At 42.7% G+C, this 22,510-nt stretch overlaps 1 protein-coding gene across 2 annotated transcripts in view; it reads right to left on the reverse strand.

The window, feature by feature from the left end:
* Positions 1–22,510, reverse strand: part of CFAP74 (cilia and flagella associated protein 74) — a 119,138-nt gene that overhangs the window by 85,173 nt on the left and 11,455 nt on the right. For both annotated transcript variants that reach the window (XM_030186085.1, XM_030186084.1), the window contains exons 5-11: positions 17,587–17,691; positions 16,036–16,209; positions 11,053–11,163; positions 10,102–10,204; positions 8,673–8,830; positions 5,568–5,778; positions 1,302–1,475 (exon numbers count right to left, since the gene is read on the reverse strand). In XM_030186085.1, coding sequence (XP_030041945.1) covers positions 1,302–1,475; positions 5,568–5,778; positions 8,673–8,830; positions 10,102–10,204; positions 11,053–11,163; positions 16,036–16,209; positions 17,587–17,691 — 1,036 coding nt within the window. The remainder of the gene's footprint in view (positions 1–1,301; positions 1,476–5,567; positions 5,779–8,672; positions 8,831–10,101; positions 10,205–11,052; positions 11,164–16,035; positions 16,210–17,586; positions 17,692–22,510) is intronic.

Genomic DNA, 22,510 nt, shown 5'->3' on the forward strand with positions numbered 1-22,510 from the left:
AGATCTTTACAAGCAATTATTGGTGCTAATTGGAATTAAAATTTATGTCCATAAATTTAGGTGCAGGTCCAAAAAGGGGGCATGGCCATGGGAGGATCAGGGGCGTTCCTTTAATTTACACGCGTTGTTACAGAATAAAGGGGATCCACGTCTAATTTAGGCGCAGGGATTTACACCAAGGTTTCATTGGCGTAAATGATTGCGCCTACATGTAATTGTGGTTTCTGGCGCTAAGCACTATTCCATAAACGGTGCCTAACTTTAAGCGCCATTTATAGAATAACGCTTAGCACTATTTTTTTCAGCGCTGAATTTTAGGCGCCCATTTATAGAATTTAGTCGATAATGTGCCAATGCGAACAGCACACGCAAAATGTGAGTCTATGTGAAAATAAACTAGTAAAATGCACCCACGCATCTAGGACTAGATTCTATATATCACGCCTAAAAATTTGGCACCAAAAATGAAATTCACCTAAGCGCATTCCATAAAGTACGCCTTAGACATACTTTATAGAATAAGCCTAAATTTCCATGCAGCTTATAGAATACTCCGAGTGCCGGTCCACGTGACTAAATTTAGACACAGGCAGTTATGCCAAGTAAAACCTGGTGTAAATGCGGACTGGGTGTAATCTATAACAACGCACAAAGATTTTGGAAACACCCACGACCCGTTCATTCCATGCCCATGGCCACGCCCCCTTTTCAACTATGTGACTTACAATTACACATTACAGAATACGCTTAGCGTGTTGTGTGCGTAAATTCTAATTAATGCCAATTAGTGCTAATTGCTTGTTAATATCCAATTATCAGTGCTGATTAGCTTGTTAACCAATTAGGTTATGCGCACTGTTATCAAATGCACTTTGATTTCCACACAGAAATCTCAGCGTGATATATAGAATCCGGGAGTTAACGCACACTATACCAGTTTATTTTTCTAAGACGCACTAATTGCCAAACTAACTCATTTGTTTTTAAGGGCTCTTCTTTTTAGGTTCTTGCAGGCATTTTTACTGTACAACACCTGCAAAAAACCTAAAAAGAAAAGCCCTTAAAAACAAATGTATTAATTTTTCAACTAGCACATCTTAGTAAAAATATACTGGTATAGCGCACCTACACATATAGAACGCAGGTTGTATGTGCGTTTGTAAAAACACATATAATGTGTGCATTATATGTGTGAAAATATGGGTACTTCTGCGTTTGAATGTTGCTCTGTACATGTCCTCAGTGCAGCCTTCGCTACGCATTCAACCTCCAACATGGCAGTAAGAGACCTAACACATTACCTCGTACTGTTCATAGCCTTGTTCCCAAAGTCCAGTAAACTCTGGCTGATCAAACATATTCTGTTCTTCTTCATCCTCCTCCATTTTCTTTTCATGGGTCCTTTCTTCTCTCAGCTCAGTGGAAAGATCTCCAAACAGAGAGCCTTCATCCAATGATGGGGACCGCCATTTCTTCTGCATGGATACAAAGTGCACAGATTGAGTATTTGCTTATAAACAGGTTAGTGGTGGAGACAAAAATGAATGCGATGAAGAGTGAGAAGGCATCTGTTATAAACCGTTGCTATATTTTGAATGCTGCAGATTAGGGGGTGCGGAGTGTTTCTTATTACTTACTTAAAAATAGATTGAAGTCATTACAGCTGCTGAGATCCCTATCTATCTATCTATCTATCTATCTATCTATCTATCTATCTATCTATCTATCTATCTATCTATCTATCTATCTTTGCAACAGCTCCTACTAATTCAAGAATACTGCAGCCTTACTGATAGAGAGGGCTGCAAATGGCATGACCACACCACACACTTCCTGCAAAAACTGTGTTGCCTACCAGTACCCTTCATGGCCAAATTTAACCTCTTTGATCTTCAAGGTCCTCAGACAAAATGGACCACAGTACCTAAAGAACAAGTTAGCCTTCTACACACCTTTGAGACCTCTAAGGTCCTCTCAAAAAGCATCACTATCTGTACCCTCATCAAAAGAAATTGCATGACGTGACATGACTAGCCCTCACACTCTGGAATTCCCTCTATGTCTAACTCAAGACTACTTCTAATTCAGGAAGCAGGTGAAAGCCTGGCTGTTCTAAGTCTTTAATACATGTGGTGACTGACTATCCACTTACTCTGCATCTGGACTAACTTGTTGTATGCCCTAACTTAGACCAATTCTCCATATCTTGTTCAACTGTACGTATGACGTCATTTCAGTTTAGCCAGCCATCTATTTATCCCAATGACTCTGTACTACCCATTTTGTCTTCACTATGGTGATCATTTTAGAAGGGTTATTTGCGAAGCCGGGATATGCACATCAAAAACTCTATGCTGGCATTCTGTTCTGAAATACTGGTGAAACCTAAGACATGGAGGGGCATAATCGAACGCGAACGCCTATCTCCATGGGCGTCTATGTCCGAAAACGGGTATGTGAAGAGGCAGGACAGACCATATTTTCGAATAAATGGACGTTTTTCAGCTGGGCGTTTGTTTTTTTTTAGCGATAATAGAAACTAAAAACGCCCAGCTCAAAAACGTCCTAATCCGAGCCATTTGGTTGTGGGAGGGGCCACGATTCGTAGTACACTCGCCCCCCTGACATGCCAGGACACCAACTGGGCACCCTAGAGGTCAGTGCAGTGGACTTCAGACAATGCTCCCACATGCATAGCTCCCTTACCACGGGTGCTGAGCACCCAACCCCCCTCCCCCAAAACCCACAAATGTACAACACTACCATAGCTCTTAGGGGTGAAGGGGGCACCTACATGTGGGTACAGTGGGTTTTGGAGGCCTCCTATTTACCAGCACAAGTGTTACAGGTAGGGGGGGGATGGGCCTGGGTCCACCTGGCTGAAGTGCACAGCGGTACCCACTAAAAGTGCTCCAGGGACCTGCATACACGCAGGCCTCTAGGACTTGTTGCTGCTATATAACACTGGCACACCAGTTGACACCTGAAGACTAATCTCTCCGAAAACATCCTTTATTGGAATAAGCCCGCTTACTCACAGTTAACTGCAGATCAGAGGTTGTGCCCCACTGGCAAAGAGTCTCCCTGGTACTGAGATTAGCAGTAGGTCAGAGTTGGCAGAATGGTGTACAATGCCCTCTTTCAGCCACATTCAAGGTAAGAACTAAGTTCTGTAACGTGGCTAACACGTGAAAGAGAGCTAAAACTGGCTTACAAAAATGGCCATTACCTCATGGACTACCGGAAACAAAACAGGGCACACTCTGACCCAGTAAGCAGGGGGAAAAGCACCATGGGAGTAGAGCTTACCAACTACCAACATCGTGAGCATTTGCCACAAGCTAGTGGAATCACGGAGCTCAATACCCTACACCCACCACAATGCATTGCTGATGTGACTCTGCAGTGCGCATAACAGAAAGGGTGTCACACTCACCCGAGAGCCACATCAGAACCAGAGAAAGGCTGTCAGAGGATAGAACACATTCTGCTGTCATGGAGGTGGGTACGGCATTTGAGGCTGGCATACAGGCTGGAAAAAAAGTTTTTAAAGTGGGTTTTTTTTGGTGGGAGGGAGTTAGTGACCACTAGGGGAGTCCAGGGAGGTCATCCCCGATTCCCTCCAGTGGTCAACTGGTCAGTTGGGGCACTTTTTTGGGACCTGTTTGTGAAAAAAAAGGGTCCAAAAAAAGTGACCCAAAATCGCGGTAAAAACGCCTTTTTTTCAATTATCAGCTAAAGACGCCCATCTCTCCTCAGCCGATAACCACGCCCCATTCACCACACCTCTGACACGCCCCCGTCAACTTTACCCGTTTCCGCGATGGATTGCAGTTGGAAACGCCCAAAATCAGCGTTCGATTATACCGATTTGGGCGCCCACGGGAGAAAGACGCCCATCTCCCGATTTGGGTCGCAATATAGGCGTTTTTCTCTTTCGATTATAAGCTGGATTGTGACCTAGATGTCTCAATTCTGACTTCCTCATCCTTTCTTAAAAGGGGTTGCACTGGTCTCAACTGCACTTGCCCCTTCATTACCTATGAAGATGTTTCTCTGTACTGCATGAACAGCGTAAGCATCATATCTAGGTTATTTGAATGTTCTAAAGTGTGCACTTTAAGATGTTTCATTTGTACTGTGCTGACATCACATATGAGTATATGAACGTTCTTCCTTGCTGCCTATTATGGTATCATTTGTATTCTGCTGTCATTAATCATATTTCAACTATATGATTGTTTTAGAGTGTTGTTAAATGTGTATATTTATGATATTGTATCATGTTAGTCCTATTACCAGGATTCAATTTTCCATCTCCAAATTTACCTCACTATCTAGATAACAATAGATATAAGATATAATATTTATGCTTATATTTGGTCATTTTGCTATTTTTATGCTGTTAACAAAACTGTAAGTTTTATGTCAAGCTATCCCTACTGTACACCACCTTGAGTCAATCTCTTTATAAAGGCAGTTAATAAATCCCAATAAATAAACAAAATAATATCATTATTAATTTACCATTTGACTTGCCCACTCATCTTACTGCCCTCTACTCAAATCCAAAAGCTCATAATACCTCATCTAGTAAAAAAAAAATAAGGCTAACCTCAAAAGGAGAAACTACATTAATAACGTCAAATCACATTGGGTACACAAGTTCTGCCACTCAGAAGTGAACTTGTATCTTTGAATAATTGGCAGGTCTACTTCCCACTTTCAATCCCTGATCTTGAGCAAACTAGAGTATTGTAATATTGTCTATCTGGGAATTTCTTATTATCTACGGAAAAGACTGCAGACTGTACAGAATGTAGTTCGTTTAATATTTTCTCTTAAAAAATATAAGATGGCCCCCTTTTTTTTCGTTTTACTGCATTGACTCCCTTTAGAAACCAGAGTTCTCTACAAACCTTACTGTCTGATATTTAAATCCTTTATTGCACATAGAGCTGAAGTATATGCGTCAACTTATCTGTAAGCCAGCAGTCAACCGATATCATCTACCATACAATTCTATGGTTTTATCCTTTCCAAATCCTAGAGGTATTTCATCTGTGAAAGTGTTTTCCTCTTTATCTTCTTATCAAACTGCTATTGATTGGTCTACTCTACCTAGTGAGATAAGGTTCTTATTTTGATACGCTATTTTTTTAAAAAAGTTATCAAAACTGTCCTGTTTTCAAAATACCTTTTACTAAGATCATTAGGATTGCTATTAGTATGTCTTTTATCTTATATTTATGTGTAAGTGCCTAGATATATAATCTAGTTTTCTTGTTTGTAATCCACTTAGAACCATTGACAGGAATCAGTGAAATATAAAAGGCATAACTGTAACTATAATTTCCATTTTCATCATAACAGTATCTGGAAAAATATAGGACCTTCAAAGTACAGCATCAATCAGCATGAGCTGGAAGTCAGTGATCAACCAGAGATAGACCATCTTATTTTATCACTACAGAGATATTCCATAAAAACATTAGCTACGACTCAGCAATTATGTTGGAATGTTTCTTATCAGTTCCGTTCAGTTATCCCTCTCTGATTCTACATACCGGTTTGCTCTCTAGGTCAGGTTTCTCTCTAAAGGCTTCTTCCACATACTGCAATGCTTTGGATCTCGGCTTAGAAACTCGCTGGGTTTCATCCAGGCTCTTGGATGTGTCATTGGAAATCTGTTTCTTCTGCTTCTTCATATATGCCTCTTCTTGCAAAATGCGACGCACAATCTCAACTTTTCGCAATTTCTGCTGCTCCTCCAGGTCACTGAATAAAATTAGGGAGACATACAGGATTGGCAATACGTTTGAACAGCTGATCTCATTTTGTGTCTACTACTACTACTACTTAACATTTCTAGAGCACTACTAGGGTTACGCAGCGCTGTACAAATTAACAACTAAGGATGGTCCCTGCTCAGAAGAGCTTACAATCTAAAGGACGAAATGTCAAGTTGGGGTAGTCTAGATTTCCTGAGTAGAGGTGTTGTGATTAGGTGCCGAAAGCGACATTGAAGAGGTGGGCTTTGAGCAATGATTTGAAGATGGGTAGGGAGGGGGCCTGGCGTATGGGCTCAGAGAGTTTGTTCCAAGCATGGGGTGAGGCGAGGCAGAAAGGGCGGAGCCTAGAGTTGGTGGTGGTGGAGAAGGGTACTGAAAGGAGGGATTTGTCTTGAGAGCGGAGGTTACAGGTAGGGACGTAAGGGGAGATGAAGGTAGAGAGGTAAGGAGGGGCTGCAGATCGAGTGCATTTGTAGGTTAGTAGGAGAAGCTTGAACTGTATGCGGTATCTGATCGGAAGCCAGTGAAGTGACTTGAGGAGAGGGGTGATATCAGTATATCGGTCAAGGCGGAAGATAAGACGTGCGGCAGAGTTCTGGATGGACTGAAGGGGGGATAGGTGGCTAAGTGGGAAGCCGGTGAGGAGTAAGTTGCATTTTGTGTCTACAGCAAAGTTTCTTTTTAAAATAGGATCCCATGAATTTTTATAGGATTTAATGATTTTGATTATCCAAGTATCAAATTCAATACCTTGCTGTGTTCCTCCATCCTCCATGCAAAATATGAAATGCTGATGGGATTCGCAAAAAGCAGACATTTTCCCAAATTCTTACAACTACTCTTTCAGTTTTCTAATAATTTCTGTGTAAAAGTTATCCGTATGAAGCGAAAAACTAAAGGCTGTACAGAGATGGACTTACCTCGCATACATTGAGGATAAACACTAATTGCACTGAGATGAACCCTTACAGAGTTGGTTTTCAAACCAGACTCAGAGATGTGCAGGAAGTATTCAAGCAATTTTTGTGTCGGACAAGTGAGGGGATCTAAAGCCTTGTCCTCACACCAGCTAATAGTCAGCAAAAGCACAAGGAGCCTTCAGAAATGAGAGCATCTCAGTTACACTTTATTAAGTCAGACCCAACATGGTCCATGTTTTGGTAACAAATGCCTTCGTCAGGGCTCTATATATATCTGATATTTGATGCCAAAGAAACAAATCATCCAATGGCGAAAAACAAACTTGTCTTGAAAAGGAAAGATCCGCTAGGAGCTTAATAAGAAGACTTCAAAAATAATCAGACTTTTCCACAGGTAGTAAGAGAAATCTTGATGAACAAAACTGTGGTCTTAAATAAATCAATGCTGGTCTTAATATCAAAAAAATGGAGGAAAAGGCCTCAAACGTCTGCCATACTCAATGACAATTGCAAAGATTCTTACAAAGACACCTTGTTCAACATTGGCCAGTAAAACCTCCTCAACGTACTCCTATTCTGTGATTTACACTTTTAACACTTGTTTTGTTTTTCCTTTTTACAAATTTTAGAAAACAGAACTCTGTCAACTATGTCCACATACATTTGGATCAACCAATATAACAGGCAATAAGACACTTATGTCATTCTTCCCAACAGCTTGACATCTTTTTCAAGAGGAAACATCCTGTGTGCTCAGTATTCCATGTCCTTCATTACTTCTCACTTTCATACTTCTTTTAGTCTTCACTAAAAAGCATAAATCACAGAATGGGTGTACAATTTGGAGGGTTTTTCTGGCCAATGATGAACAAGGTGTCTGTGGCAGTACTAAGAATCTGGCAAAACAGAAAATGGTTCACTTTATTTCAAGTACAGTAAAGTCTTGATTAAAGTCTTTGAAATATTCACTGAGTGTGGCAGACCTTTGAGGCCTTTTCCTCATTTTTTGATATTTAAGTCTAGCATTGGCTTATTTTAATAAGGAGACGCCAAAAAGCGCAGGAACAAAGGTGAACCTTTGTTCCCACACTTTTTGGTGTCTCCTTGTCAAGCTCCTAGCAGACCTGTCTTTTTCAAGAAAAGTTTGTTTTTCATCATTGGATGATTTGTTTCTTTGGCATCAGATATCATATATAGACCCCTGATGCAGGTATTTGTTGCTGAAACGTGGATCGTGTCGGGTCTGACCAATAAAGTGTAGCTGAGACACTCTTAATTCTGAAGGCTCCCTGTGCTTTTGTTGACTATTAGCTTTTGCTTCTTTGCTTTTGGATTCCCTCTCCTTTGTATCTTGCCCTCACATCAGACAGCAAACCTCCTTCACTTAAATGAGTAACACCTCTTAGTGGAGTCTTTCCCCGAAAGCCAGCAAAATGCGGAAGACACCCTCTGGCAAACCTAAGGTTTCAAATTCTATGCTCTCAACATCTAAGCAATGAGAGCCAGGGATTGGAGGCTGAGAAGCAGAAGAGACCCTAATTCTGAGTGATGACGGTCAGAAAACAGTCTCGATTATTAGACCTTCGCTAATCCGGCATATCTGACAGACACACACACACACCCTCTGGTGATGTCTCTTTCCATTTTACAGCGTAGAAAAGAAGACATTTTCACTCCTGAGACAATCTGCTTCAGACTCGGGACCCTGCTTTTACAGCAAAACAGCACTGTTGTGACCCTGATTTTACAGCCTTTGTTTATGCATTGTTTGAGGGGTTACCATTGTTTTCCGTATAATCCGACTTTTCACTTATCCGACAATGGGTCGGTCCTGTTTAAGTCAGATAATCAAGACTTTACTGTACTTGAAATAAAGTGAACCATTTTCTGTTTCGCCAGATTCAGAGTAATATTCAGTCTAGGAGGCTTTCTCTGTAAAGTAAAATCTGCATATACTCACTGCTTCTGTTTTTCAAACTCCTGAAGGCGCTTTTGGTGGTACAAGTGCTGTATAACATTTCCACCCTCTGCTAGCACAGCCTCCTTCTCCCTCATCTCTTGCTTTTTGGCCTCAGCAGCTTTGACTTTATTCTGGGCTTGGCGTACTCGTAAGTTTTCCTGTAGAGCAGAAAGAAGCATTGTTGCAAAGGCCACCACAATAGCTCATTCTTATGCAAAATGAATAATGGGGCTTGCATTAACCTTTGCAAACTGCATTACTCCTTGAAAGTTAACAACACTGTAAATAAATCCCAATAAACAAACAAAACACTCCTGAAAGCAATGGCGTACTGAACATGAGTTGGTGAATCCTGCAGTAAATTTTTCTGCAGTACAAATTATTGCATTTATTTAAAAATCTTTTATATGCTGCAAATCGTAAATTTCTAAGAAACAAACATGATATTTTACTGCAAGATAGTAAATAAGGGCCATAATCTTCAAATTAAATACAACGGGGTAAATATTCAAAGGGGTTTAAGAGCGCAGCAAGCCAGGAGGGCATATTCATAAGAACGTAAGAATAGCCGTACTGGGTCAGACCAACAGTCCATCTAGCCCAGTATCCTGTTTCCAACAGTGGCCGATCCAGGTCACAAGTACCTGGCAGAAACCCAAACAGTAGCAACATTCCATGCTGCCAGTCCCAGGGCAAGCAGTGGCTTCCCCATGTCTGTCTCAATAGAAGAAAATGGACTTTTCCTCCAGGAACTTGTCCAAACCTTTTTTTTAAACCCACTGAAGATCTTCTCTGACCAATGCAGCACTGTCCCATTAGTGCAGGGGTGGTCTAGGACCAGAATTTGGGTTGAACCAGGGCAGCAGACATGTGAACACAGGCCATATTCACTGCCAGTACCTGATACCTAACCAGCTAGACAGGAGCGAGCAAAAAGCAGCCCTATCTTTGCCCGGTTAGGTAAGCAGGTACCTGCACTGAATATCAGCCAGCACCCGGATAACTTCTGGGTTTGTGACTGACTCTGGATATCCAATGCCTGTGCATTGAATATCTGGGTCTAGTCTACATGGTGGCAATGAGTGTCTTACTGCCGTCAGCTGAATATCAACTGGAATATAAAAGCCTGAATAGGAAAATGAAGTGATTTTGCAAGAAGGACTTCATCTGCCAATCCAACCTAAATGTCTGATCTCTGCGACACACAAAACTAAAGTACATAATGGACATAACTCAACTCTTTCGTTGTACGATCCCCTAATTGTGGCTGTGCCACATGAACTTTATCCTACCACAACATCACTTTGCATTTGTTCTCACCGGAGCCGGCAAACGCCTCTCCGGTACGACGTAAGCCACATTAAGTCTACAATATGTGGGAAAATGTGGGATACAAATGTAACAAATAAATAGCTGGTGGCTGCATTACCCTGTTGGCAGCTATACTGTTCTTCAGACTTAGAATAGCTTGCATCCTTTTCTCCATGTTCTCACGTGTTTTCACCTCCTCTTCGGCCTCCTTCTGGTGAACTCTGTCAGATTAACAAAACCCATAAGGTGGGACTTAGGTAAGTCACGGAGTTGATGTGTTTGAACTCTGGAGGGGAGGGGAGGGGAGGGGAGGGGAGGGGAGGGGAGGGGAGAAGCCCAGGTGCTGAATCAAGGACTGCACTTGCTGGCAACAGAGTGATAGGGATTCCCCAATAGCTCCCAGCCAGTGAAACTGAGCTACATCAGCTACTGATTTTAGGAAAGGTAGAGGAAGACAAAAGGATTAGAGGCAACAAAGCTTCCTTCTAGAGCTAAACCACTGCAAGGGAATACAAAGATCAGGAGGGTCACTGTCTCAGGATGAAAGAAACAGGGCAGAAACAAGGGTAAAACCAGGGTTTGAATAATGTTACCCCTTACTTTGGGTGAAAGTAAACAGGCCTAGGTCAGGGGAAAGAAAGTACTCATGGTAATTTTATATTTTAATCATCGTGTATACTTCCAAGCACAAACTTTTCACCTGTTAAAATACAGGTACAAAGTCTGGACTGGACCATATTTTCAAAAGCCAACTCTGTAAAGAATTTCCCTTTGAAAATGGGTAGCATACTCATGATCTGTAGCACTACCACGCAGAGGAATTATTGACTCCAAAGTGGTTTGCTTTCAGAAAGCTGGGCAAATAAGATTTTGAGACTACAGAGCGGGTCAACAAGGGGCTGAAGTTTCTGAAGGAGACCTTTTCTGTTGGGTCACTGAGGAAAATAATCTGAATGACATGTTAGCCAAAGATCACTGAGGATTAACTTGAAACTACATTCCTGGTCTTTCTATGAGATGCAGCTATAAAAAACCACTAAAATGATTGGCACTAGGAAAATATGGAGACCTGCTCATGGTTTCCTTTAGAAACTGGACAGCTTTTTCATGGTTCTTCTGGGCAGCTTCTACTGCTTTTCGATGCCTCAATTCTCGTTCCTCCAGGTCTTCCACTTCCTTGCTATTGTAAAATAAAGAGGTTCAAGGTTCAATTGATCTGATATACCGCTTTTGTAAGTAAAAGTCTAAGGGCCCTGCTTACTACGGTGCGCTAGCGTTTTTAGCCCACGCTAACGCTAGAGACACCCATATATTCTTAACCTTTGGGTGTCTCCAGCATTAGCGTGCGCTAAAAATTCTAGCGCGCCTATCAGTGGCGTAGCTAGGTGGGGCGCCAGGGGAGCGGCCGCTCCTCCGAACAGAGTTCTGCAGGTGCTGGCACCTATTTTTTTCTCGTCATGTTGCATTGAAAATGTGCACAAGTCCGCTCTCGCGCCGCTTTCACTCCCCCCACGCCATCAACCTGGCTCTGCTTCTGGCGCCTATAGCACGGCTTAGTAAACAGGGCCCTAAGTGGTTTACAATGCATAATGGTTGATGTGCCAGGATGAGCAACGCTGCCTCTGTAAAAGATAATGGAGGTATTTCTATAAAGTAGACAGTAATTATAAGCTGATTGTATATGGAAATGATTAAAATAACGGCATTAATACATGTATGTGCACATACATGCATGTAAATGCCAAAAGTGTGCCTAAGTGCTATTCTGTAACTATGCACATATCACCAACAGCGTGCAAGTTGCAGGTGGCCATATGTATGGTCAGACTCTGCACATTTTTATGCACTAACTTATTACCACCGGCACTTAGGCACACAATCCTAATGACCTAACACAGGACTTGCTTCAGAAGGAGCCCTGATGTGTGGTCCTCATTGTTAGAAAGGAGTATAAAACAGGGGGAAAGAATTCCTGCATGAATCGGAAACGAAGCCTCATGGTAGAGCCTACTGAACTGAGGATCTTCGGTCTCTGACGAAACCGAATCTGCGACCGAAACTGGCCACTTGGTTTCAGCAGAAACCGAAACAGTAAATGAAACAGACCCTCCCTACTGCATCTCGCAGACCATAAACCCCTCCTTCTTCCCGAACAACCACCTGTAGGTTCTCCTCGTGCCTACCTTATTGAAGCCCCGGTGGTCTCTTCGGGGGCAGGAAGAAATCCCTCTTGTTCCTACCCTGTGCTGCTCTAATGAAAATGGCTGCCAAGACTTCCCACCACAGTTTCACGAGACTGCCACAGGAGGTCCCGGCATCCCTTTGCATTGGAGCAGCGCATTAGGCAGGAATGAGTGGGGTCCGTTCATGCCCCCAAAGAGGCCACTAGATCAATAGGGACCCTTCGAGGGAGCAGTGGCACAGGACAGGAATAAGTGGGGTTCATTCCTGCCCCCAAAGACACCATTAGACTACGGCGAAGGCCTACAAGTGTTCGATTCCAGCTCCCATTCCACTTGATCTGGAAGTGAAAAAGACTGGGAGAAATAGGCTACATTGAAAGAAAGAACCCAAGAGACAGAGAAAGGCATTTGCTGACAAGGAACGTTGCTCTGCTGCATGGTGCCTGCTTTCCGTCATAGAATATACACCTCTCACGTGCCCTCTGGACATCTATATAATCAGCGCACTGTTACAGAATTACCCTTATGCTGTCTAAAACATCTGTGTAGGTAGCAGACTAGTTCTGGAAAACATCTGTTTGCTTCCCTTTGTCTGGATGCAGAGCACTTTTCAAAATAATGTACTAATTAACTAACATCGTCAATATTCAAAAGCACTTATGCAGTCTGCATCATGTATTAAACTCTTCAGTGAACAAATACTTGCGGAGGGCAATTCTATAACTTGGCACCTCCAGTTAGGAGCCGATGCTGTGCGCTGAGCACCAACTCTATAACAGATCTGTGCGTCATGATGACATTATAGAATACCAGCATAAACCCGAATTGGCGTGCCTAAATTTAGGCATGACACCAGGTACACCATGCAAAGTACAAAACCATAGGGCAGGGCTCCTCAAGTCCAGTCCTCAAGATCCACAACCCAGCCTGGTTTTCTACAATGAATATAAATGAGATCTATTTGCAGTCACTGCTTCCATTGTATGCAAATAGATCTTGTACATATTCATTGAGGATTTGAGGATCCCTGACCTAGGGTATTCTATAAGTCGCACACATATAGGGCTAGATTCTATATATGGCGTCAAAATAATCGGCACCAAAAAAGCGCTATTCTATAAGCCGTGCTTAAAATTAGGCACATTTTATAGAGTAGCACTTACACCCAGGAATCACAACTAACTTTAGGCGTGGCCATTTGCACCAACTCAAACATGGTGCAAATGTACACGCTTAAATTAGGCACGTATCTCCGTTATTCTATAACAATGCGCATTAATTTTAGGAACGCCTCCTTTACACCCATGACACTCCCATTTCTGCGCCCCCTTTTTCAGATTGCGTGTAAATGCTAATTTAATCTAATTACTGACAATTGCTTGTTAAAATACAATTACTGGTGCTAATTAGCTCATTATTCAATTAAAGTGCACGCACAAATTGGACGCATGCAATTTTTGGCAACTTGTATAGAATTAGGGGGATAGCACTTATACATGCTCTTATGCAATAGTGCATAGTGCACAAGCCGCTCATAACTGCACATGCCTCAGTTATGGATTGCCTTTCACGTCTGCACGAGTTGATGCATCCAAAATATACCTGTTTAAGTACAGACAGCGCCAATGGTTATGCAAACAGTGGAAGTACTCGGCCACTTTCCAGATAACTTTATCTGTTTAGCTGAACCACAGAAACAACAGTCCTTACTTTAATGCATAATGTACCTGTTTAGGTTTAGAAAGCATATTTTAATGGTCTGACAAACAGATAGGCTAAATGAAATACCATTTAAAGATTTCCTTATCTGTGTATTTTTAACTGGTGGCCTCACTGCTGAATATTGACTCGTATAAGACCAATACAACATGAACAACAAAATATGGGATTAATTTTCAAACTCTACGTATGGGACAAAGTCTGCAAGTACTTTTAATCTATGAATCTTGCACCAAATTTCAAAAATTACAGGACATACACACTTCCACGTTGAAACTGTGGACCAGGGGCGTAGCCAGACTTGCGTGGGAGGGGGGTCCACATCTCAAGGGGAGGGGGCACATTTTAGGCTCCCCTGCCGCCGCCATTGTCGCCCCCCCGTCTCTGCCGACCCCCCTCCCGCCGCGAACCCTCCCCCGCCGCCGCCTACCTTCCGTTTTGCTGGCGGGGGACCCCACTTCCTGCCAGCCGACGCCCTCTCCCGTAGAACGCAGCAGCACTGGCAGAGAAAAGTCTTATTCCTTGCATGCTGACGTCCTGCATGTTGTACGTGCAGGACATCAGACTCAGAGAACAGTCTCTGAGTCTGACGTCCTGCATGTCAGCATGCAAGGAAGAAGTTTCTCTGCCAGACAGTGCCGCTGCGTTCTACGGGAGAGGACATCGACTGGCGGGGAGTGGGGTCCCCCGCCAGCAAAACGGAAGGTAGGCGGCGGCGGGGGCGGGTTCGCCGGGAGGGGGGTCCCCACTGAACTCTATGGGGGCCCAGGCCCCCTCAGGCCCCACGTAGCTACGCCACTGCTGTGGACATTCATACCTGCTTTCTGTGTGATAGATTTTGAATGGAAAGTAACACATATAGATTTAATTTGAAAAGATAAATACATACATGGTCCAAAATAACAAATTTTTCTTGGAATCAACTCAGAAGATATTGGGAGTCATGATAAATCCACACTTGACAATGATGATACATATTAAAAAGCTGGTTAAAAAAGTATTTATCAAAATACAGTAGTTTTGAAGTGTTAGAAAATATTTTAGGCGAGAACATTTTCAATTGGTTGTCCAAGGGCCCATATTATCACAGCTAGATTATTACTGTCTGTTATATTTAGGTTGTACTAACATGGTAGTACTTCAGCCAAACTGATTTTTGGGAAATGTATATTGGAAAGAAGTACTCCATTACTGACTGGCTCTCTATTGAAGCATGATGTTATTTTAAAATATGTATTTTGGTTTGGGGAATTTTTCACGACCTGGTGTCAGATTATTTACCACCGATTGTTATTCCACCTTCTGAAAGGCAATCGAGTTAAATGTCCAATATCCTTCTCCGACTGCCACAAAAGCTAAGTTCAACTTCCAGTTTTTTGAACTTTGTTACACGAATGAAAATGAAATATGTCACTATATATTTTTATTGACAGAAATTATTTGCACCAATAATATTTTTTGACAAAAAAACTGCCCGTTGGTTTGGTTGAGGGTTTTTGTGACCGATGACAGAAGCTGTGAACTGTGGTTTTGATGCTGTGATATTATATTACTATAGCATTTCAAGGACACCACAGTCATCTGAGGTCTTTTCCCCCACCATTTCTTTATGGTGTTAGATCACAGACAGGTTATTCCTCACTCTATATTTTGAATTGAGTTTCAACATATATATTGGTGCATATCCATATAATGTGTTAAAAATCCAGGTACATAATTTAAAAGCACTTTTTTTTTTTTTTTGGCAAACCACGTACAGGATACTTAAAGGATAGAAATCTCCTGAAGAAAACCCAAAATCCTTTATCCCTAAAATCAAAGCTACCTCACCAGACTATTGAAGACTGCACAGGCTGTCCTTCTACCTCTGCTGAGACTGAGAAAATACTGGCTACTGTAGGTACTGCACAGGTTATATAGTCAGTGTTCAAAGCTCAGTATTTTCTCAGTCTCCCTCTGCTGGTAGGAGTACATAACCCACGCGTCTTGACCGGTCTGGAGGGTCGCTGAGGAATTTAAAATTAACTCATGTCTCCACTGGCAGTCAATATAAGTCTCTGAACAGCAGTGTAACTATGACTATGAGGATGGGGTAAGCACACAGAAATATTGATTTGACACCATGCACTGATAGTTCAGCCTGGCCTTACTGTAACTCCCTTTTGTGCCTGTGCTGTGCCTGCAGGATTGCAAGCTGTTCCTTCTGGACCCGCTGCTCTGCCTGCTCAATGCGCTGCTTGTTGTACTCCCCTTCCTCTTTCTGCACCTGGTCACGCAAACCTTCAAATTTCACCTGCTCAGTGTCAACCTGCCACAGTTCATACCTTTGGGGAAAAAAAAAAAAAGCAAAGCCGGCATTAACAAGCTACGATACTTCTTAGCCACATTGACTGCCTAGCAAAAAATACAATACAATAGAAATCTCCAGTTCTATGCTTTCTTTTTGTTATAGAATTAGGAAACAAAGTAAATGGGAATTCTTCTGTGGATTTCCCCTTTAGCATCTGTTGGGTACTTTCAATTGACCACGAATGCCCGTCATCAAGGCTACTGAAGTCCTGATCCAGAAATTAAAAAAAAAAAGTGAGCCTTCCACATGGCAACGCACAGCCACTGCTACTCAGCTTCCAAGCCATCCCACGTGATGTTTTAAGAGTCACCTTGACCAAGCCGGATCCCATGATCACATCTCTGTGACCCTGAAGCTTTCTTGAATCAGGGGGAATTTCCACAGCAGAGAAGAAACGGAGACTCCATTCTTCTCTGTCAAAATAGATCAGCCTCAGTAAGGGGCCTCTTTTACTAAGCTGCGGAAAAAGGGGGCCTGCGCTGGCATTGGTGCGTGTTTTTGATGCACGCTGAGGCCCCCTTTTACTGCAGTAGGTAAAAGGTAGGTCTTTCTATTTTCAGGAAATAGCCGTGCGCAAGTGAAGCGCTTGACGCGCAGCCATTTCGGGGAGGAGTCCTTACCGCCATGGTAAGGGCTCTCATGCTAATCCAGCGGTAACCAGGCAGTGCTGTGCACTGCCCAATAACCGTCAGGTACACACCGGTGCTACAAAAATAACAATATTTTTGTAGCGCCAGATATGATGGTGCACTATTGCTGGGCTGCTTCAGTAGCCCGCATTGGGCTTACCGCTGCTTTGTAAAAGGGCCCATGTTTAGAACATTTCCACTAACCTGGATGACTTTGGGCTTGCTCCCACTTAAAATGTTTAATCCATATCATACCTGCATGTTTGATGATTTCCTCGATCTAAGAGTAGGGCTATCAATAAGAAGGCTTTAACCAGGGCTGCGGAGTCAGTCATGGAGTCAGAGCTGGAAGCATTTTTGGGTACAGTCAGTAAAAATGTACCGACTCTGAATCCAGTTTAAATTAAAAATTACAACATTATAATATATGGTACATTTAGCATTTTATACGTATAGATTTTTTGTTCACGTTCTTTGTTCAAACTTCAAATAAATATATTTTGTTGTCTATTAGTCCTAATTCTGTACAGAAAGAAATATCTTGTTTCCATAATTAATCAAATTTCTTTTAGATTTACTGTACATAATAGGAGTCAGAGTGGGACTCAAAGGTTTGGTGCACCGACTCCACAACCCTGGCTTTAGCCCACAATGCTGTGATGTTTGACCAGCAGGCAGTGCCAAACATCAGTTGTTGCTTCATTGCTGGCTCCTTGACTTACTCATTTTCTTGTTGCATCAAGGTAATGGTCGATTCTATGTCTTCCTCGTTGTGCAGTTCGGTGACCACGCGTCTGTAAGTTCCATGCAGGCGGAAGACAGCCGCACTGGCACAGGATTATAAACAGAAAAAGAAAGACATTGGCCAGAAAGAAGAGTAAAATCTTACAAGAGACAAGAAAGCACTGGTACTGCCTGGGGACCGAGACTCACACTTTCAAATCTGAAGGCCTGATATTCAGCCGGCGGCAATCAGCGTTTTGCTGACGTTATCCCCAAATTCAATGCAGTGCCATGTCCAGACTCTGGCATTGAATTTCCGGGTATACGAAGTCAACAAAAATATAGCTGGTTAAGTGCCACTGAATATGACCAGTTACCTCCAAACAAGCAATTTAACTGGCCAGACGCAGTTTCTGGCTGGTTAAATCACTTTGAATATCGACCCCTGGCTGTTTTACGTGAATGGAACAAACATATGTCAATTATAGTCCTTAAAATATCCTTTCTGATTTTTAAAGTTAAAATATTTGCTGGCTTAGTGGGACAGACTTTCATGTTACTATGGTACTTTGTAGATCTAAGTGCTTTGAAAATGAGCCCCGTAGTAACTTTGTAAGGCCATGTGCTTTGAAAATGACCCTTTATATGGATTAAATTCTAAAAATGGCACCAAAAGATAGGCACTGAAAAAAATAACGCTTAGCGTTATTCTATAAATGGTGTTCATAGTTAGGCACCATTTACAGAACAGCCGGGATCTGCAACTACTTTTAGGCGTGAACATTTACACCAACTGAATCCTGGAGTAAATCCTGTCACCTAAATTAGGCATGGATCTCCCTTTAATTGAGGGAACACCCCTGATCCACCCATGACCCTCCTGTGGCCACGCCCCCTTTTGGAACCAAACATTAAATTTATGTGCAGATCCGGGTGCATAAATCTGCATGCGTAAATTTCAATTAATGCCAATTAGCACCCATAATTGATTGTTAGGGTCCAATTATAGGTGCTAACTGCCTTGTTAATCAATTAAATTGCATGGGCAAATTAGGCATGCGCCAGCCATTTATAGGGTTCGGGAGTATATGTAGACACTTCAATAAAACTTTATGTTTCAAGGTTTTTATTGAGAACAAGTCAGAAATCACAATTTCTCCTCTATACAACACTATCACAAACAGTCGTATTATTCTCAAGGCTGGAGCATAACAAATAAGTGGAGCAAAGCTTCTGTAATACTACTGACAGTCTTTAAACTTTTATCATTTTAAACCCCCCCCCCCCCCCCCCCCCCCCCCCCCCGTGTTCAATAAAACTTTAATGGAAAAAAAATTAGCTGCTTGGCAGAGCCGTAGCGAGGGGAGCTGACACCTGGGGCGGGTCGCCGCTGCGCACCCCTCCCCCCGGGTGCAACACGGCGCACCCCCCTCCTCCCGCTGGAGCGCACCCCCCCCCCCCCCCCCGGAGCACATACCTCCCCCCCGGAGCGCATACCTGCGGCGAGGGACGGGCGGGAGGGCCGATCCGCCCCGACTGCACGTTGCTGGGGTGTGTCGGCTCCGCGCTGGTTCACTGCTCTCTCTGTCCCGGAACAGGAAGTAACCTGTTCCGGGGCAGAAAGGGCAGTGCACCAGCGTGGAGCCGACACCCCAGAGCGGCGTGCACCCGGGGTGGACCGCCCTCCCCCCCCCCCCCCCCCCCCGTCCTCCCTTTCCTATGCCACTGCTGCTTGGTGAGACCATATGAACCCCTGGCTCCTACTCTTAACAGTTTGTGTATGCCTATTCCAAAAGTCCCTGGTAATTATGGCCATTGTATATTTGCTCTCTAAAGACTGAAATCACACAATTAACCCTTACTAATTCACAGCATACATTGGCATTGTAACTGTTCCACTTTACCAACGAACTGGACAATAGACTAAGCCATGAGGGATTCAGGAACCACATGGAGCTCCTTAGTACATCACATTGTAACATAGTAGCATAGTAGATGACGGCAGAGAAAGACCTGCATGGTCCATCCAGTCTGCCCAACAAGATAAACTCATATGTGCTACTTTTTGTGTATACCTGACCTTGATTTGCATCTGCCATTTTCAGGGCACAGACCGTAGGAGTCTGCCCAGCACTAGCCCCGCCTCCCACCACCGGCTCTGCCACCCAATCTCCGCTAAGCTTCGGAGGATCCATTCCTTCTGAACAGGATTCCTTTATGTTTATCCCACGCATTTTTGAATTCTGTTACCGTTTTCATCTCCACCACCTCCGCAGGAGGACATTCCAAGTATCCACCACTCTCTCCGTGAAAAAATACTTCCTGACATTTTTCTTGAGCCTGCCCCCCTTCAATCTCATTTCACGTCCTCTAGTTGTATTCCGAATGTTACAGAATCAAATAAAACTTTGGGGGTTGAAAAAATGATTAGATTTGAATGAGGTTTTTTAAATTTTGACTTACTATATATCTGGCTCACTGAATGAAAGTGGCTGGATTTTACAATTCGAATAGGTGTCACACGAGTCTTCTTACAGAAAGACAGAAATAATCTCACCTCTGTAAGAAGTTAAGGCAGCATCTTACCTCCGAGAAGAAGTGATTAATCATTCACCTTTTCCAACGCTTATGTTGATGCTGTACTGAGCTATACAGCAGGAGGCAAAGCTGCGAGGCTGAAAAACTCCCCAAAGATCGATTGCATCATCCAGACTATAGCATCTTAGAGACAAAATTGTCACGCCTGGTCTTCTGCCACCTGCCTGCACCACATCATCAACTCAAAAAGAACCCTTACCTGTCTGATAATCCCTATAGGTTTAATCTCTGGTCCTTTACACACTAGAACAGACACCAAACAATAATGTGGATTTGGTGTTCCTCCCAAAATGATCCCAATACTATTGAAATTACAGCTCTTCAGTAATCTCTGTTCAGCAAGCAATCTGCAGTACAGAACTGCATGGCAGCCTTTAAAGGAAGAAGGCCCAACATTATTATGATTATGGCTATTCTTATCGGTATTCATTTTTTCATTTTAAACTAATCATCCTGCCACCCAGGAATGCATTAAGACTATTCCGTTCATACCTTAACCTTCATTACCCAACCTGCAACGGGCTTAAGTATAAATCCACAAATGCTTCATCCTTCTCCTTCATCAGCTCACAATTATGGAACTCCTTACCAAAAGCTATAAAAACAATTCACAATCATCTACATTTCAGGAAAGCTCTTAAGACTTTGTTATTTGGAAAAGCCTACCCCAAGGACTCAGCATGTGTCTCCACTGCTTGATTCACTTCAATCTAATGACAATTTTGGACACATTCACCCTTCCCTTCTCTCCCCTGGTTTCCCTGTTTCTTTCGTTCCTTCCTCATCCTCTCCATTATTTCTTATGTAGGTTTAATTTTCTGTATTGGCGTCCGTTTTTGCGGTGTGATGTAAGCCACATTGAGCCTGACACAGTTGGGAAAATGTGAGGTATAAATGAGATCATAAATAAATAAATAAATAAATAAATTGTTAGTTTGACGTGCAGTGATACAAGGCATTATACTTCTGAGTTGAAGAAGACCAGGCATGACAACTTTGTCTCTAAGGTGCCATAGTCTGGGTGATGCAATCGATCTTTGGGGAGTTTTCCAGCCTCACAGCTTTGCCTCTTGCACTGTACCTCAGAATAGCACCAACATAAGCACTGGGAAAGAAGAATGATTACTCTCTTCTTCTCGGAGGTAAGGTGCTGCCTAAACTTCTTACAGAGGTGAAAGGAAATTAATTATTTCTGTCTTCTGTAAGACTTGTGTGACACCTATTTGCATTGTAAAATCCAATCACTTTCATTCAGTGACAGAGACATATGGGACATTTTTAACTCTATAACAGAGGAGAGAGACCTTCGATCAAATACCTGCTCCCTCGACCTCTGTCCATCAAAGATAGTGCCACAAAAGAAGGTGCCACAAAAATTGCGAACTCCTCTCTTTCTAATGGGCAACTACCAACAGCACTGAAAAGGGCAGTGGTTCACCCTATGCTAAAGAAAAACAACCTTGACCATGACAAACTTGAAAGCTACCGGCCAGTATCCAACATCCCATTTCTATGGAAACTTATAGAACAAAAATAGTCTGTGTTCAACTCAATGATTGGCTAGAAGAGAGAAACTGGCTAGATCCATGTCAATCTGGATTCAGACCCAGTTATGGAACAGAAATGGTCCTTGTATCCCTACTAGATGATCTTTACAGAAACTGAGACAGGGGATTTGCCTCTGTGTTAGTACTTCTAGACTTCTCAGCAGCTTTTGACACTGTAGATTATGATATCATGCTAGCACGACTGGCAGAAACAGGTATCAATGGAACAGTATTTGCTTGGTTCAGATCCTATCAGACAGGCAACAATCCATAATATTTGGCAGCACCTCATCACCACCATGGGCACTGACCTGTGGGGTACCACAAGGATTGATACTGTCACCTATTCTATTCAATATTTACCTCAAGTCACTAGCTGAGCTGATTAGGTCAATGGACACTCAGTTCTACTTCTACATGGATGATGTGCAGCTACTCATACTCACTGAACCTGACTTACCTACAGCACTGAATAAACTGATTGCCTAACATCAATTCAAGAATGGGCAAAGCACAACAAACTTTGCCTGGGTCCCTAACACAAGTGGACATGTACCTGATATCAAAATCTCTTTTGGGAAGTACAAACCCCCCTCAAATCACAAGTCATGAACCTTGGAATACAGTTAGATTCAACACTTACTCTGATTCCCCAAATCCAAGCAACCTTCAAGAGCTACTTCTACTATTTACGACAACTACGCTGTCTCTCTCCTTACATTGAGAAGGAAAATCTTATCCTAGTTGTGCATGCCATGACTGGATTACTGTAATGCAC

This window comes from Microcaecilia unicolor, chromosome 13 (genome assembly GCF_901765095.1).
Source record: "Microcaecilia unicolor chromosome 13, aMicUni1.1, whole genome shotgun sequence".
Classification (NCBI taxonomy): Eukaryota; Metazoa; Chordata; class Amphibia; order Gymnophiona; family Siphonopidae; genus Microcaecilia; species Microcaecilia unicolor.